The following is a 17,622-nucleotide window of genomic DNA, read 5'->3' as shown; positions in this document are numbered from 1 at the left end:
CGGCTGCAAACCCTGCCGAACCCCGCAAGCCCTGGGCAGCCAGCGGGGCGGGCGTATGTAAAGCAGGGCCGGCGGAGAGCCAATGGGATTGGAGGATGCTAATTACCTTTAAATAAATATATATATATTCCTCGGCTCCACGCAGCCCCGCCCCTCAAGCACGCCCCCGACCTGGGACCGAGGCTGCAGGAAGTGGTGAGCTGGGGCCTGAGAACTAGAGGTGGGTGTGTGTGGGGGGCAGTGGGAGCTTAGAAACGCGGATGATTATTAGAAAAGCAGGATGATTATCCCTGCTGTCCCTGCCCTTCAGGCTTCGGCTTTGATACCAGACCTGGAGAAGCGTAGGTTGGGTAGGTTGGACAGGTGACCCACCCACCCACCGAGTTGTGCTCCCCCCAGCGGTTCACAATGTGTCTGCTTGGGGTCGCTTTATGCGCTTGGGTTTCGGATTTCACTTTCCTTTTTCTTTCTCTAGTACACACAAAGTATGTTTTTTCTTCCTCTCCTGCCTCCTCCACCTTCGGGTCCCCAAAACAATTAATGCTACCCTCTTTCAGACCCAGTTTGCCAGAGTGGAGATAAGAAACCAGACAAGCAGAGGGATAAGGAATGGACAAGGCTGGAAGGCTGTCTCTGGACATTAGCCGACAGACACCAGGGCTCGTGAACTACATTCCTTTAGTACCCAGGAGGACCCTGAGTCCATCCTTCAAGTGCCTGGGGGTGGACTGGATGGAGGGCTTGCTGTGGTTTAGTCGCTAAGCCCTGTCGCACTCTTTTCGACCCCATGAACTGTAGCCCCCCAGGCTCCTCTGTTCACCGGATTTTCCAGGCAAGAATACCGGAGTGGGTTGCCATTCCCTTCTCCAGAGGATCTTCCTAACCCAAGGACAAAACCTGCATCTCCTGGTTGGCAGGCAAATTCTTTACCACTGAGCCACCTGGGAAGTCTCACTTTGACATTCTGGTGGGTATAGTTCCAGACAGCTCAAGAGTTGTTTTTTCTTTTTTTTTTTTAACTAAAGAGTGATCTATATGCATGTCTTAATTGCATTTATGTCCAATAGCATTGTCCTGTTAATTGTCCCCATCCACCAGGGCAGAAACCAAATCTTATTCACCTGGGGATCACCAGTCCCACTGTCTCTGCCAGAGGGTAGGGGACTCTCCTGCTCTGGCTTGCTCTGAGTTTCTAGCTTAAAAATGCCCTTCTAGGGAAGGTAGCCCAGATCCTTCATGTTACAAAACAAAATTCAAGTAAATTTTAAAGCTCTTATTGGCTTTATTCAACCATTTGCAAATCTGGCAGTTTTGCATGTAGCAGATGGAAAGGAGCTTGGAGGAGCTGTAGGAAATGAAAGACTTACATAGACAGAATGGAGAGGGAACAAGGAAGTTACACCAGGCAAAAGAGAAGGTTGGTTATTGCTAGGTTGCTTTCCTTTCGGGGATGGCAGGGGGTCTAGAAGGTAGATTACTTAACTATTGCTCTCAAGTGATTCCTGATTGACTAGTTTAAGATTCCATTTCTGGAAGAGCCAGGTGGAGCTTAGCATGCGCTAAGTCGCTTCAGTTGTATCTGACTCTTTGCACACTATGGACAGTAGCCCACCAGGCCCTTTGTCCATGAGATACTCTAGGCAAGAATACTGGAATGGGTTGCTGTGCCCTCCTCCAGGGGATCTTCCCAACCCAGGAATTGAACCTGTGTCTCTTATGTCTACATGCATTGGAAGGTGGGGTTTTGTTTGTTTGTTTTTACCACTAGTGCCATCTGGGATTCCATTTGGGGCCTGGTGTCTTTTTAACACTCGGTACTGTCTTGGGTGTTTCAACGCCTCCGCCACTTCTGAGGCTGTTGATTTCTGGGCCCTTGTAACACTAGGTTGCTGCAGTCTGGTTACTGGTTAGATTCCACACTGAACTACAGATTCCCCACGCACAGGCTTGACACAGAGGAGGCAATATTTGTTGTACATTGGTGAAGGAAGGACATGCTTTTGAATTGCTGGTTCAATTATGGATTTTCCCAGATAACCCAGTCGATTGTCTGATGTCTCTCATCTCTGTCAGCCCAAATCTACCATTACTCATCCCTTCACCCTAATAAATGACCCTTCACCCTAATAAATGACCATTACCCTGTAGCTACCATCCTAATATCTATGCCCATCATCTCTTTCTGTTGACTATTACAATATTCTACCAACTGGTCTCCTTCTCTCCTGCCTCTTCTTCACCAAACCATCAAGTCCAAGAATCTTCCAAAATCCCAGTTCTCATCTTATCTTATAAGATCTCATCTTATCTCATCTCATCTTCTGTCTTGTAGTAAATTCAAAGGCTCTCATTTGCCTTGCAGATAAATAAAGTTTATATTGGCTAGCTGGCCTTCAGCCAATCTCATTCTGTTCTCAGACTTTTCCCATAATATTCCAAACCTTTTAAAAGAGATTGTGATAGTTAATTTTATGTGTCAGCTTGAGTGAGCCACAGGTGCCCAGATTAAACACTGTTCTGGGTATTTCTTCGAGAATGTTTCCAGGTGGGATTAGCATTTGAATTGATGGACTCAGTAAACTACTCTCTCCACTGGGGTGGTTGTTGTTCAGTCACTCAGTCGTGTCCAACTCTTTGCGATCCCATGGACTGCAGCATGCTAGGCTTCCCTGTCCTTCAACCATTGTGGCTGAGCATCATCCAGCCTGCAAAGGGACTGAGTAAAACAAAAGGTAGAGAAAGGAAGAATTCATTACTCCCCAACCTCCACCTCCCTGAGCTGGGACATTTCATCTCCTTCAGCCCTTAGGCTGGGATTTACATTACCTGCTCCCCTGGTTCTCAGGTCTTTGGACTTGGACTAAATTATACCAGCAGCTTCCCTGGGCCTCCAAGCTTGCAAATGTCAGATCATGAGACTTCTCATTCTGCACTATTACATGAACCAATTCCTCATAATAAAACTTTCCCTATATGTATTTTTTCACATACCATTGACTACAAGGATACACAGTCTTCAATGATCTGAAAACTGCTTTGTCCTCTAGGCTCTCTGTCATCACCCTAGCCTCCTGAAAACATATTCAGTCACATAGACACATGATGCACTCACACACCCACACAGATATCTGCACACACATGAACATACAGACACAAAGACACACATACACATACACACACACCTTTATTCTAACCATACTGAAATCACTTGCTGATTTTCCAACTTAACATGTTGTCCCTTGCATCTGATAAGTCTTTGCAGAGGTTCTTTCTTTTGCTCACTCTGCTCAAGGACACTTGTCTTCCTCTTCTGAATCTGGCAAGCCTCATCCTCTAAGATTCAGCTCCAAGAGTACTACCACAGCAAAGTTTTTCCTGACGCTGCCTCCTGTCTATGCAGCCCTGATTTAGCAAGATGCATCCATCTCTGTTGTTTGGGACTGGTTCTCAGAGCCCTTTCTCTTCTCCTCTGCATGTTTCCCTGGTGAGCTCATCCACTTGTATGCCTTTGACATGACATTGACATTGAAGTTGCTCAGTCGTGTCCGACTCTTTGCGACCCCATGGACTGTAGCCTACAAGGCTCCTCCGTCCATGGAATTTTCCAGGCAAGAGTACTGGAGTGGGTTGCCATTTCCTTCTCCAGGAGATCTTCCTGACCCAGGGATCGAACCCAGGTCTTCCGCATTGTAGGCAGGCGCTTTACCATCTGAGCCACCAGGGAAGTGTTTCCACCTATGTGCAGATACTGCTTGAGTGATGACCACTCAGAATGTAGGCAGCAAGAACCCAAGAAGAGCTCATGCACAGGGAAGAAAAGAGATGGAAACAATAGGCTTCACATTTATTTATTTTTTTCCTATGGCACCAGGTCAACTTGGGTTCCATTAATGCCTATGCCAATTTTCCAATCAGGTACCCTGAATTGACTCATCAATTTATTTTATTCTGTCTTTCCTTGCCTGTGGAATGCACAAATAATCACACCCATCTTTTGGGGCAACTAGGGGTTAAATGAGATTTCTCCATACATAGGATTTAACACAGTGTTTCACATGTGATAATTACCCTATGTACAATGTTATTATCTTCTTCATTTCCCTACTTTTCTGCAATAAACACATTACTTATAGAGTAAAAAAAATGACAAATGTTACATATAAAATCCAAATGAGGCTTCAAGGCTGGGCTGAAATATCACCTTGTCTAGGAGGCTTAGCCATATCTTAGTGAACCTACTGCTGCCTGTTACACTGTAGATACTCATATGCCTCCTCTCACCTTCCAGAAGACACACTCCTTGAAAGCTGGGATTTTGCCCCCAACATGGTTCAGTACTAATGAGCATGTTCCTTGTGATTAGGGATAAACCAAAGCATATGTCTATTTAGTTTACTGGAATAGATCATTAATGATAATGTTAAGTACTGAGGGCACACCACCCTAAGCACTGAGAAAAATAAACACAGCAACCAAATGTTCAGTATTAGTCCCATACTATCAGAAAAGTCAGCATCTGCAAAAAAAAGTCTAAAGAAAGTTCAAATCTTCCCAAATTCCATCTCACAGAAATCAACACTAATGACTTGTGTTTCCTTCATATCTATTTTTTCCTCATCTTTTGCTTTTAACAGATGTATTTTGACAGAGTTGGAATTGTTCTGTAATTTTGCATTTTGATTTTTCCTTAAGAAATTTCCACCAGCTTGATATTATAATCATTTCCCCATGCTAGTAAATATTCATCCAAAATATTCTTTTTTGTGTAACTACAAAATATTCCGACATATGTTTATACCTTAACTGGTGGGTTGATTCCCCCATTTGGTTGTTTTTCTGTTTTCTAACTGGGATAAGTAATGCGGGGATGAACCTCTTTGTACATAAATAACTCTTCGTCAAAGCTAGAAGTGTTATTGATATCTATGTTATCCTTGGAGAAAGGCAGATCAGCAATGAACATACATTAAAGATTTTTTAGGGACTTCCCTGGTGGTCCAGTGGCTAAGATTCCATGCTCCCAATACAGGGGGTGCATGTTGATTCCCTGTTCAGGGATCTAGATTCCTCTTAAGGATTGACATGTTGCAACTAAAAAAGATCCCACATGCTGTAACTAAGACCCGCCCAGCACAGCCAAATAAATCAATATCTTAAAAAAAAAAAAAAACAAATTAAATTACTGGGGTTATTTTGCCTATCAGATTAGCAAAGATTTATAAAGTCAGTCGTGATGAATGGGTGTCGTGATGGGACCTAAACTGGGGCGATATTTTGGGAGGGCAGTCTGTCGATATGTATCAAAATGTCAATGTGTACTCCCTGTGGTTTCTCAGAAATCCTATCTTCTGATATTATCTAAGGTGATTCTTGTGAATTTTTCAAAAATATACAGGATGTTCTTTGTAATGCTGTTTTAACAGAGGACTTGGGGAAACAACCTAAATGTCTTTCAATAGGGCCTGATGAAATAATTATATTAATTCAGATAGGGAAATATTTAGAGGTCTTGAAGAATAATGATGATCTTTCTTTCCATAGCATATTGGGGAGTGAAGAAATTTTTGAAAATAGGTCTTAGAATTGCATATTTAATATGATCCCATTTATGTAAAATGTTTTATATAGAGCTAAATATGTATATAAATATGTAAACTTGCCTGAAGAGTTGGAAATAATAGCTATAACTAGTTTACTGGATTTTTGAAGATTTTTTAAAAGGAGTTTTATTGATTCTAGTTCCATTCCTGGTGTTTCCTTCTTCTTTTGTTTTTTGATTTTTAAAAAAGTTTCTGTTTATACTTCTGAAGTGTTTACAATAAACAGGTATCATTTTACCAAAGCCAGAAAGCTGTTTTCCAAAGAAAATTAAATAATTTTCTGCCCGTTATTCTGAAGCCTAGCTGTCAATCAAAGTATTAATATAATCTTTCATTCTTCAGCATTCTGGAAACCAAGCAGCAAGCATAGCAACCAACCCAACAACCATAATGTGAACCAGCCTCGTTCAGCTGGGGTCACACGTGTTGAGAGCTTTATCACATGCTTTCTATGCATCTACTGGGTAGGAACAAACAAGGCCATTTGGTTTGGAAGCCTGGCTTCATTGCTTTCTACCCATGTAATCTTGAACAAGTTGTTTAGCCTCTCTGTGCCTCACCAGGCCTCTATTCTTTGTCTTTAATTGGGGATAATAACAATACCTCGATAGGTTGACTGTGAGGACTAAATGAGGTCATTAGAACACTGTCTGGCCCACACTGTAAATGCTCAACTAGTGTTGGTTACTTCTATTATGGGTCAGGCACAGTGCTTGTCACTGGGGGCAATAGGGACTCAGCTTTCCTTCCGAGTACTACCCTTGTTGAGCTTCTAGTGGAAACAGAGACATTAATAAGAGCTGCAAGTGCAGCGAGTTTCCAGATAGGGAAGTTCAAGAATTACACACATGAATTAACAGACTGTGTATGTTTCACTGCACTATTTCTGAGAGAGCCCCTGGCAAACATCAGCTATTTCTTGGGTACATAGTGAATGTGTGTAAAGCTCAGCAATGATCCCTTTGCTGTGTGTGTCTTTGTGAGTGGAAGACTCTGTCATTAGGTAGAAGACTATTGATGAGTCCACCCCAACTTCAATCTGCTCCACATCAGTGTGAAGTGAAAGTCGCTCAGTCGTGTCTGACTCTTTGCGACCCCATGGACTATACAGTCCATGGCATTCTCCAGGCCAGAATACTGGAGTGGGTAGCCTTTCCCTTCTCCAGAGGACCTTCTCAACCCAGGGATCAAACCCAGGTCTCCCACATTGCAGGTGGATTCCTTGCAGCTGAGCCACAAGAGAAGCTCCACATCAGAAACGGACATATATGCCTACTTCTTCTGAACTTTCTCCTGAAAGAAAGAATCACAGTCAACATAATGGCTTGCTCATTTGTCAAGTGGGAATAGGTCACACAATGCAAAGAACTTTAAAGAAGTAACTTTTCAGCAAGAGCTGTAGATGCACCTGTTAATATGAGGCAGCTCTGAGAGCAGATCCCAGGGCAATCATGGCCCTCTCAGCATTGATTCTTCATGTCTTAGGGTCATGCAGCCTTTGACAAATGGGTAGAGCTGCATGCATGTGGATAAACATTATTCATATTCAATTGATATACTATATCTGGGGTTCACTGATCTAAAGATTCCACCTTTAGTTGTCAGAATTGTACATTAATATGATAATCATTACAAACCCTAACACTTTCTGAGAATGTACTTTGTGCCAGACAACTGTTTTAAGCATTTTACATGCACCTACCCTGTCAGCATCCCCACTTTATTGATGAGAAAACTGAGGTGCAAAGAAGCTGAGCAATTTACCCAAAGTTGAAGGGCTGTAAAATGTGGACACAGAATTTTAACCCAGACATTTCAACTCCAAAGTCCACTTTCTGAATCAGTGCCACAGGACTGTGTGTGCCAGGGGAGACCTGAAGAAGGGGACCCTAGCCCAAGGTGGGTGGTCAGAGATGGCTTTCTGGAAGAAGAGACTTGGATGGTCAGACTTCGAGGATGAGTAGGAACTTACCAAATAGGGGAAATATCCCCCCAAAGCAGAAACACCACATACAAGGGTACGGGATCAAAAGAAAACTGAGTTGTTTGGAGGAACTGGCAGAAGGTCATCGCTGCCTAGCTGAGAAGTAGAGGAAGGAATTTGTAAGATGAGGTGGAGGAGGGAGGCACCCACCAGCATAAAGGCCCAGAGGGCATTTTGAGGAGTTTGGACTTAATTCTGAAACATTTTTTTTTAACTCCTAATTTTATTTTATTTTTAAACTTTACATAATTGTATTAGTTTTGCCAAATATCAAAATGAATCCACCACAGGTATACATGTGTTCCCCATCCTGAACCCTCCTCCCTCCTCCCTCCCTATACCATCCCTCTGGGTCGTCCCAGTGCACTAGCCCCAAGCATCCAGTATCGTGCATCGAACCTGGACTGGCAACTCGTTTCTTACATGATATTTTACATGTTTCAATGCCATTCTCCCAAATCTTCCCACCCTCTCCCTCTCCCACAGAGTCCATAAGACTGTTCTATACATCAGTGTCTCTTTTGCTGTCTCGTACACCGGGTTATTGTTACCATCTTTCTAAATTCCATATATATGCGTTAGTATACTGTATTTATGTTTTTCCTTCTGACTTACTTCACTCTGTATAATAGGCTCCAGTTTCATCCACCTCATTAGAACTGATTCAAATGTATTCTTTTTAATGGCTGAGTAATACTCCATTGTGTATATGTACCACAGCTTTCTTATCCATTCATCTGCTGATGGACATCTAGGTTGCTTCCATGTCCTGGCTATTATAAACAGTGCTGCGATGAGCATTGGGGTACACGTGTCTCTTTCCCTTCTGGTTTCCTCAGTGTGTATGCCCAGCAGTGGGATTGCTGGATCATAAGGCAGTTCTATTTCCAGTTTTTTAAGGAATCTCCACACTGTTCTCCATAGTGGCTGTACTAGTTTGCATTCCCACCAACAGTGTAAGAGGGTTCCCTTTTCTCCACACCCTCTCCAGCATTTATTATTTGTAGACTTTTGGATCGCAGCCATTCTGACTGGTGTGAAATGGTACCTCATAGTGGTTTTGATTTGCATTTCTCTGATAATGAGTGATGTTGAGCATCTTTTCATGTGTTTGTTAGCCATCTGTATGTCTTCTTTGGAGAAATGTCTGTTTAGCTCTTTGGCCCATTTTTTGATTGGGTCGTTTATTTTTCTGGAGTTGAGCTGTAGGAGTGGCTTGTATATTTTTGAGATTAGTTGTTTGTCGGTTGTTTCATTTGCTATTATTTTCTCCCATTCTGAAGGCTGTCTTTTCACCTTGCTAATAGTTTCCTTTGATGTGCAGAAGCTTTTAAGGTTAATTAGGTCCCATTTGTTTATTTTTGCTTTTATTTCCAATATTCTGGGAGGTGGGTCATAGAGGATCCTGCTGTGATGTATGTCGGAGAGTGTTTTGCCTATGTTCTCCTCTAGGAGTTTTATAGTTTCTGGTCTTACGTTTAGATCTTTAATCCATTTTGAGTTTATTTTTGTGTATGGTGTTAGAAAGTGGTCTAGTTTCATTCTTTTACAAGTGGTTGACCAGATTTCCCAGCACCACTTGTTAAAGAGATTGTCTTTAATCCATTGTATATTCTTGCCTCCTTTGTCAAAGATAAGGTGTCCATATGTGCATGGATTTATCTCTGGGCTTTCTATTTTATTCATTGATCAATATTTCTGTCTTTGTGCCAGTACCATACTGTCTTGATAACTGTGGCTTTGTAGTAGAGCCTGAAGTCAGGTAGGTTGATTCCTCCAGTTCCATTCTTCTTTCTCAAGATCGCTTTGGCTATTCGAGGTTTTTTGTATTTCCATACAAATTGTGAAATTATTTGTTCTAGCTCTGTGAAGAATACTGTTGGTAGCTTGATAGGGATTGCGTTGAATCTATAAATTGCTTTGGCTAGTAGTATACTCATTTTCACTATATTGATTCTTCCAATCCATGAACATGGTATATTTCTCCATCTATTAGTGTCCTCTTTGATTTCTTTCACCAGTGTTTTATAGTTTTCTATATATAGGTCTTTAGTTTCTTTAGGTAGATATATTCCTAAGTATTTATTCTTTCCATTGCAATGGTGAATGGAATTGTTTCCTTAATTTCTCTTTCTGTTTTCTCATTATTAGTGTATAGGAATGCAAGGGATTTCTGTGTGTTGATTTTATATCCTGCAACTTTACTATAGTCATTGATTATTTCTAGTAATTTTCTGGTGGAATCTTTAGGATTTTCTATGTAGAGGATCATGTCATCTGCAAATAGTGAGAGTTTTACTTCTTCTTTTCCAATTTGGATTCCTTTTATTTCTTTTTCTGCTCTGATTGCTGTGGCCAAAACTATGTTGAATAGTAATGGTGAAAGTGGGCACCCTTGTCTTGTTCCTGACTTTAGAGGAAATGCTTTCAATTTTTCCCCATTGAGGATAATGTTTGCTGTGGGTTTGTCATATATAGCTTTTATTATGTTGAGGTATGTTCCTTCTATTCCTGCTTTCTGGAGAGTTTTTATCATAAATGGATGTTGAATTTTGTCAAAGGCTTTCTCTGCATCTATTGAGATAATCATATGGTTTTTATTTTTCAATTTGTTAATGTGGTGTATTACATTGATTGATTTGCGGATATTGAAGAATCCTTGCATCCCTGGGATAAAGCCCACTTGGTCATGGTGTATGATCTTTTTAATGTGTTGTTGGATTCTGATTGCTAGAATTTTGTTAAGGATTTTTGCATCTATGTTCATCAGTGATATTGGCCTGTAGTTTTCTTTTTTTGTGGGATCTTTGTTAGGTTTTGGTATTAGGGTGATGGTGGCCTCATAGAATGAGTTTGGAAGTTTACCTTCCTCTGCAATTTTCTGGAAGAGTTTGAGCAGAATAGGTGTTAGCTCTTCTCTAAATTTTTGGTAGAATTCAGCTGTGAAGCCGTCTGGACCGGGGCTTTTGTTTGCTGGAAGATTTTTTATTACAGTTTCAATTTCCGTGCTTGTGATGGGTCTGTTAAGATTTTCTATTTCTTCCTGGTCCAGTTTTGGAAGGTTGTACTTTTCTAAGAATTTGTCCATTTCTTCCACGTTGTCCATTTTATTGGCATATAATTGTTGACAGTAGTCTCTTATGATCCTTTGTATTTCTGTGTTGTCTGTTGTGATCTCTCCATTTTCGTTTCTAATTTTGTTGATTTGATTTTTCTCCCTTTGTTTCTCGATGAGTCTGGCTAATGGTTTGTCAATTTTATTTATCCTTTCAAAGAACCAGCTTTTGGTTTTGTTGATTTTTGCTATGGTCTCTTTTGTTTCTTTTGCATTTATTTCTGCTCTAATTTTTAAGATTTCTTTCCTTCTACTAACCCTGGGGTTCTTCATTTCTTCCTTTTCCAGTTGCTTTAGGTGTAGAGTTAGGTTATTTATTTGACTTTTTTCTTGTTTCTTGAGGTGTGCCTGTATTGCTATGAACTTTCCCCTTAGGACTGCTTTTACCGTGTCCCACAGGTTTTGGGTTGTTGTGTTTTCATTTTCATTCGTTTCTATGCAAATTTTGATTTCTTTTTTGATTTCTTCTGTGATTTGTTGGTTATTCAGCAGGGTGTTGTTCAGCCTCCATATGTTGGAATTTTTAATAGTTTTTCTCCTGTAATTGAGATCTAATCTTACTGCATTGTGGTCAGAAAAAATGCTTGGAATGATTTCTATTTTTTTGAATTTACCAAGGCTAGGTTTATGGCCCAGGATGTGATCTATCCTGGAGAAGGTTCCATGTGCGCTTGAGAAAAAGGTGAAATTCATTGTTTTGGGAATTGGTGGGTAGCGCATTTAACAGTTAAATACATTTAAATAATGTATAGGTGACTGCATGACTGCAGTATTGGTAACTAGATAGACAACCAATTGAACTAGAAACCAGCTAACAAGTAACTGTCTAAATATTTAAAATACAGCTCTTGTTTAGATCATCCTTTGTTTTGATCACCTTCGGGGGGTGGGGTGGGGGAAGCCTGCTGGTCACACTGGAAATATATTAAGGCCAAATCTTCTGATACCCATTTCCAGAGGTTTCTTTCAGCTGAATTAAGCCTCCAATTCCAGGGCAAGCCCAAGTTTGTGGCCTCCAGCATTAATGCTCTTCCTGTCTACCAGGGCAGACAGTGTAAGCTTCACACCAGGCCTCAGAGTCTGAGTATAGCCCACTCCAATTAAACTAGAGTTGTTGACTTTTGCAGAAATGGAAGCAGTGGGATCCAGTTGATATTTAGCTGCAATTCCAAAGCGAGTGCAGTTGGTTCCTGATGTCCAAGCAAGGTTTACTGAAGTGTCAAGATCTTCACATACTTTCTGATAAATTGATCCTCCAAATTCTGTACCATCATTGACATTAGTGTGTAGCTGGAAGTCCCCAGTCCTGTAGCCCACTGTAAAGTTATTCCTTGTCAGCTTTGATTTGGCACTGTCAAAGGTCATCTGGTACCCAGCAAGCCAGCCCTCATAACCGAAGACAGCCGAACCATGGATTGCAGGTCCAGCAAAATCAAAGTCAACATCACAACCAAGGTTTATACATTCCCTCTTGTAAGAAGACTTGATTTTACCACTTTTCTTTCCTGTGTTTGGTGGAAAGGTGGTATCAAATGTCAGTTTCAAACCTTGGCAAATCTGGTCTTCAATAGCGATTTCTGTTCCCAGAGTGTTATCAGTGTTCCACTTTTCTGTGAAAGTCAGACCATACTCACACCATTTATATTTGGTCTCCAAGGTCCCAGTAACTTTACCAGTGTCTGTATTAGATGAACCAGATGTTGAGAATTCCACGCCGCTGCACGACTTTGTTTTCACATCCAGTTTCACCAACCCAAAACCAAATCCTTTGTTGAATATATCTCTGGCAGCTTTGCCAAGGTCAGCATATGATGGAGGAATACACATTGGCCGCGTGCAGTTCTGTCCATAGGTCGCCATGGCGAGGCCGTGGGGAGAGGTGATCTGGTGGTCTCTAGGGGGGAAGGGAAGGTGCCGCTGCCGCTCCGCTAGCAGCTGAGGCCGTTCAGCTCGCTCGGCGTCGGGCTCAATTCTGAAACATTTTAAGACCATAGTTGTCCAATATGCCTTGCCTCCCTGAAATAAAAAAATTAGTAGGCCTATAAGATTAACTATGAAAAGGAAAGAAGGGCCACAATCATGCAGAAACAACTTGCCCTATCCCCATCAGAACCCACAGATTTTATAAAGAGCTGTAAATGGCATTCCCAAGCCAAAAGTCTTCCCTTTTCCCAGCTCCATAAACCTCTCTCTGTTCTTCCTTAGGAGCCGGGTGACATTGTTGGGTGAGTGGGGTAAAGTTTGCATATTATAGTTAGTCTGTCCTGTGAACAAAGCCCAGTTGCAGCCCTATCTGTGATTGTTCTTGACGTCTAGCTGCAAAACTGGGAAATAATGCTTATGTCAAATTTTCAGGTATGTAATGTGTTTGGCTTATCTAGTTTAGAGCAACTGGTTACTCATCACTGAGAAGAGGAAAAGAAAATACACAAACAATCTTGTATCAGTCAGGTTATGCTAGATAATGCTTCAGTAACAAACAATTCCCAAATTTCAACAGCCTAAAACAGCAATGCTTTCTTTCTTGTTTAGGTCCAATGTGCAACATGGGTTGATAGGTTAACTACACTACTTGTAGTGTTCACTTAGGGGCCCAGGCTCTTGGAAGCACCATCACTGCACATGCTTTCAAAATTTATGAGGCAGGAAAAGCAGTGAGAACAAAAGAACAACACTCTGACTTTTAAAGTTTTCACCTGGAAGTTATACACTCATATTTCACTGGCTAATGCCATTCATACAACTGTATCTAACTTAAAAGAACTTCAAAGCATAATCTCACATGTACTCAGAAAGGGAACTGGAATATTTGTAAACAATCATAATGGCTACCATGAATGTAGCTTCTGCTCCTCTGGGAGTGTTATTCCATAGGAGGACAATTTATTTGATTGATAGACTCTGGAGGAGCTGTTCTCTCCAAGTTCATTATTTGCAAGCAGTCTGGTCAGTTAAAAGCTGAGGATGTTGGTGACAAGCACTGAGAGAGCAGTAGAGAACAGAAAACAGTTGCTTGAGTTTCTGGACCCTCTGATGTGCGGCTTAAATGAGATAACAGATGAAAACTTCTCCAGAACACTTTCTACCACCCAACCCCCTGGACTTTCAAGGCTTAGCCAAAACTTGACTTCCTTGGAGAAGACTCAGGGGACCACCAGTACCCCTAGGCTAGGTCAAGTTCCCCTATTATCAGCTCTCATACCACATATACGTCTCTGTCAGAGCATGTACCCTAATTTTAATTTGCTTAATGTCTTTCATCCCAATTAGACGATATGATCCAAGAGTGTGTGGACCTATTTGTCTTGCTGGCTCTGTAAACCATATCACCCAGCACATAGTGTACCCAAGAAATGCTTGTTGGATTGGTTGGATAGATGTCTTAGCACAGAATCTGCCCCTCAAATGATACTACCATTATTGTTATTTTCCACCTGTAAGTCTCCATCTCCTCACCAGATTATCTGATAGGGTATCACCAGGCAGTGACTCTGTGAAAAAAATGAAGTGAAAAAAAATGAGCCAGCCCCTTCTCCTCAGTGGCTTGTTGGTGCATTAATTGTTGCTGTTCAGTTCTTAAGTCTTGTCCAACTCTTTGCAACCCCATGGACTGCAGCATGCCAGGCTCCCCTGTCCTTCACCATCTCCTGGAGTTTGCTCAAACTCATGACCATTGAGTTGGTGATGCCATCCAGCCATCTCACCTTCTATCACCCCATTCTCTTCCTGCCCTCAATCTTTCACAGCATCAGGGTCTTTTCTAGCATCATCAAAGTCCTCTACTAAAATGTAAACTCCCCAAGGAAAGGATCACTGCTATATCCCCAGCACTTGCTAGGCACTCAATACATGTTTGTTGATTGAATGAATGAATGGGTGGAAATTATACTATAATTCAAGCTAAGCATGTAGAAGAAGGAATTAAAATTCATTCCCCTTTCTTCTGTGTCTTCTCTTTTCAGATCCCACATCAGTGAGCCAATGAGGATTACTAGTGGGATCCAAGGCCCGGAATCAATCAAGTATTTTCTGAGTAATTCTATCTTCCTCCTTGTGGAATTCTAAAAATGGACAGATACAGTGCCTGTCCATTAGGAAATTCTGCTTTAAGTGGGGAGTCTAGCCAGGAAACAAAAATACTGTAGGAGTTTCAATCTGAAGGAATCTAATGCAAGTTCCAGAGGGGATGGGAGAGCTAAGGCACTGAATGGAACAGAAAGGAGACAAGGGAGGAAGTAGCAGTAGCAAGAAGCCTGTGCTATGTCCAGGATGGAGGGACAGAGAGAAGATGATGATATCAGAGACCTGAAGCCAAGCCATGTGGCAAGATCTAGAGCCACAATGGAGGCCGAGCAGGAGAGGTAGCTCCATGTTGGGAGGGGCAGCCCAGCAGGATCTGGGCTCATGAATGAGACATAGCTGCTGCCAGGAACACCACCCATAGCAGACAGAGAGGGGCAGAAAAACCCTGGACTTGCCCCTCCTCCTGCCTCCATCTTCTGCCAGTGCATCCCATTGGCCAAACCCATCAAGAAGCTGGAAGGTAAGGGAATTTGGGGAAGGTAGTTCTTACAATACAAAATAGGTGGGTATAAGCACAAACAAGCCAAGGACCAGCTCAGGAAGATAAGGTGATATTTCAAGATGTGTATTTACTATGGTATGTCCCTAAGTAATACTGCAGACTTTTAGAGGCGGAAGCTTTGATTCTGTCCCTTCTTGCTTCCCACTATTCTTACTCTGGTAAAATTGTTCATCGCCTCCTGTTGAAACTGCTCCCAAAAGTCCCTCACTTTGTCTGCCCAGTGACAGTCTCAGTTTCTCATGCAGAAAACTCTGTTGCCTGGGTCATTTTTCAGAAGCAGCTCCCATCAGCATCAGAAAGAAGGAGCGCTGCTCTCTGTCCAGTCTTATTAGCTGCCATCTTCCTTGATTACCTCCCCCCTCACTCCCAGAGAACGAGTTATGGTTTCTTAAATACACTGTCTTTACTCACGCTCTTCCCTCTGTAGTGAATGCTCCACCAGCCCCTACTGTACTCCTATGGATCCTTCAAAGCCCATCTCAAATGGCACCACCTTAGTAAGAACATTCTTCCTATCTTCCTGCCCTATAAAACAAGCCTCTTTCTTTGCTTTTGCTTCTTTAAAGAGTTGACTATGTAACTCCATTACAGCCCTTATCAATAATTATTAGCTAATCTCAACATCACTGTCAGCAGCTATAGCAGCCTCTTCTCTCTCTGCAACAGTAGTTGAGAGTGTAGACTTGAGTGAAATAAGCTAGACAAAGACATATACTGCAGGGTATGTGAAATCTGAAAAATACTCTAGTGAATAAAACAAAAAAGAAGTAGACTCACAGATATAGAACAAGCTAGCGATTACCAATGGGCAGAGGGAACAGGGGAGGGCAAAGATAGGGGTAGGGAAAATAAAAGGGTTATTATGGAGTTATATGAAATCATGTGCATGGATCTTTTGAAAATGGTAAAGCACTAAAGAATTTAAAGAATCTTTCATTCAATAAAAAAGAAGTGTGGACTTGCAGTCATAAAGACCCATGTTTGAGTATAAGTGGCTGGCTTTTAGTAAGTTTTTCATCTGTGTGTGTGTGTGTGTGGCATGCTCAGTGGCTTCAGTCGTGTCCGACTCTTTGTGACCCTATGGACTATAGCCTGCCAGGCCCCTCTGTCCATGGCATTCTACAGGCAAGGATATTGGAGTGGGTAGCCATTCCCTCCTCCAGGGGATCTTCCTGACTCAGGGGTGGAACCCAAGTCTCCTGCTTTACAGGAAGATTCTTTACCCATTAAGCCACATTGGAAGCCCCTTTTCATCTCTGAATTTCTATTATTTTTTTGTGTAAGCAAAATCATAATGCCTCAGAATTTCATAGGGTTTTAGCAACATAAGGCAATGCACATTTAACACAGCCTGACATGTGAGGAGGCTCCAGTCAGTCAGTTCAGTTCAGTTCAGTCGTGTCCGACTCTTTGTGACCTCATGAACCTCAGCACGCCAAGCCTTCCTGTCCATCACCAACTCCCAGAGTTTACCCAAACTCATAAATACCAACTAATAATCTTTTAACAAAAAAAATTGAGATCATATTGTATATACTGATTTGTAAACTACTTTTTTCCTTAAAATAAATCATTTTCCTATCCTTATATATATTTTTTTACATTTTCCCAGCTTTTCATTTTGAAAAATTTCATACAGACAGAAAGGTTAATAGATAAAAATAACCATTCTATTTACCCTTCACCCAGATTCACCATTGCTTTCTCTCTCTGTGAGATATTTATAAATATATATGATGTGTGTGTGTGGTGTTATGTTCTTTTTTCTGGAACCATTTGAAAGTAAGTTGTAAACATCAGTTCACTTTGGCATGTATTCTACATTTTCCTACAAAGCACTGTAGGAACTTTATCACACTCAAGAAACAGCACTGACACAATAACATTATCTAAGTCATATTTCAATTGTTCCCAAATGCCCTTTTAGTGGTTCTTTATGTCATTTGATGACTACATAGAATTCTACTAAATGGATGTCCAATAATGTGTTCAATGAATGTACTGTTGGACGTTTAGGTTCTTTTCAGTATTGCACAATTATACAGAGCTCTGAAAAAAAGTCTTTATAGTTGTTTTATTTATATATTTGACTTCTTATTTCCTTGGGGAAAATTCCTACTATGGACTTTGGCCCAAGGCAATGTAGCATTCTAATTCCTTAATGCATGAGGCTAAATTGCCCTCTAAGAAGACTGTGCCAAATTTATACCCCTAGCAGTGTACAAGAGTGCCTGTCTCCAGTCCTTTGACACCACTGGCTATTATCATTTTTATTATTTATCAATTTAATAAGAGAAGTAACAGCAACTAGCATTTATGTACCACTCCTGATGTGCCA

At 41.3% G+C, this 17,622-nt stretch overlaps 1 protein-coding gene and 1 long non-coding RNA gene across 3 annotated transcripts; one reads left to right on the top strand and one right to left on the bottom strand.

Annotated features, from left to right (window-relative positions):
• The first annotated feature begins 110 nt into the window (after nt 1-110).
• Nucleotides 111-16,275, top strand: LOC133247862 (uncharacterized). 2 transcript variants are annotated; one of them, XR_009736537.1, is made up of 3 exons: nt 111-195; nt 558-967; nt 14,662-16,275. It is a non-coding gene; the product is annotated as an uncharacterized LOC133247862 (long non-coding RNA). The 2 variants fall into 2 exon arrangements; XR_009736538.1 differs by having other exon boundaries at nt 131-220.
• On the bottom strand, nt 11,447-12,706 carry LOC133247860 (voltage-dependent anion-selective channel protein 2-like). Its single transcript, XM_061417215.1, has one exon. It carries the CDS (start codon nt 12,689-12,691, stop codon nt 11,675-11,677), a length of 1,017 nt encoding a protein of 338 aa, XP_061273199.1. The 5' UTR covers nt 12,692-12,706; the 3' UTR covers nt 11,447-11,674.
• Nucleotides 16,276-17,622: the final 1,347 nt, after the last annotated feature.

Source organism: Bos javanicus, chromosome 5 (genome assembly GCF_032452875.1).
Source record: "Bos javanicus breed banteng chromosome 5, ARS-OSU_banteng_1.0, whole genome shotgun sequence".
Lineage (NCBI taxonomy): Eukaryota > Metazoa > Chordata > Mammalia > Artiodactyla > Bovidae > Bos > Bos javanicus.
Note: the sequence above shows the minus strand (reverse complement) of the source record. Positions and strands in the feature narration are given on the sequence as shown.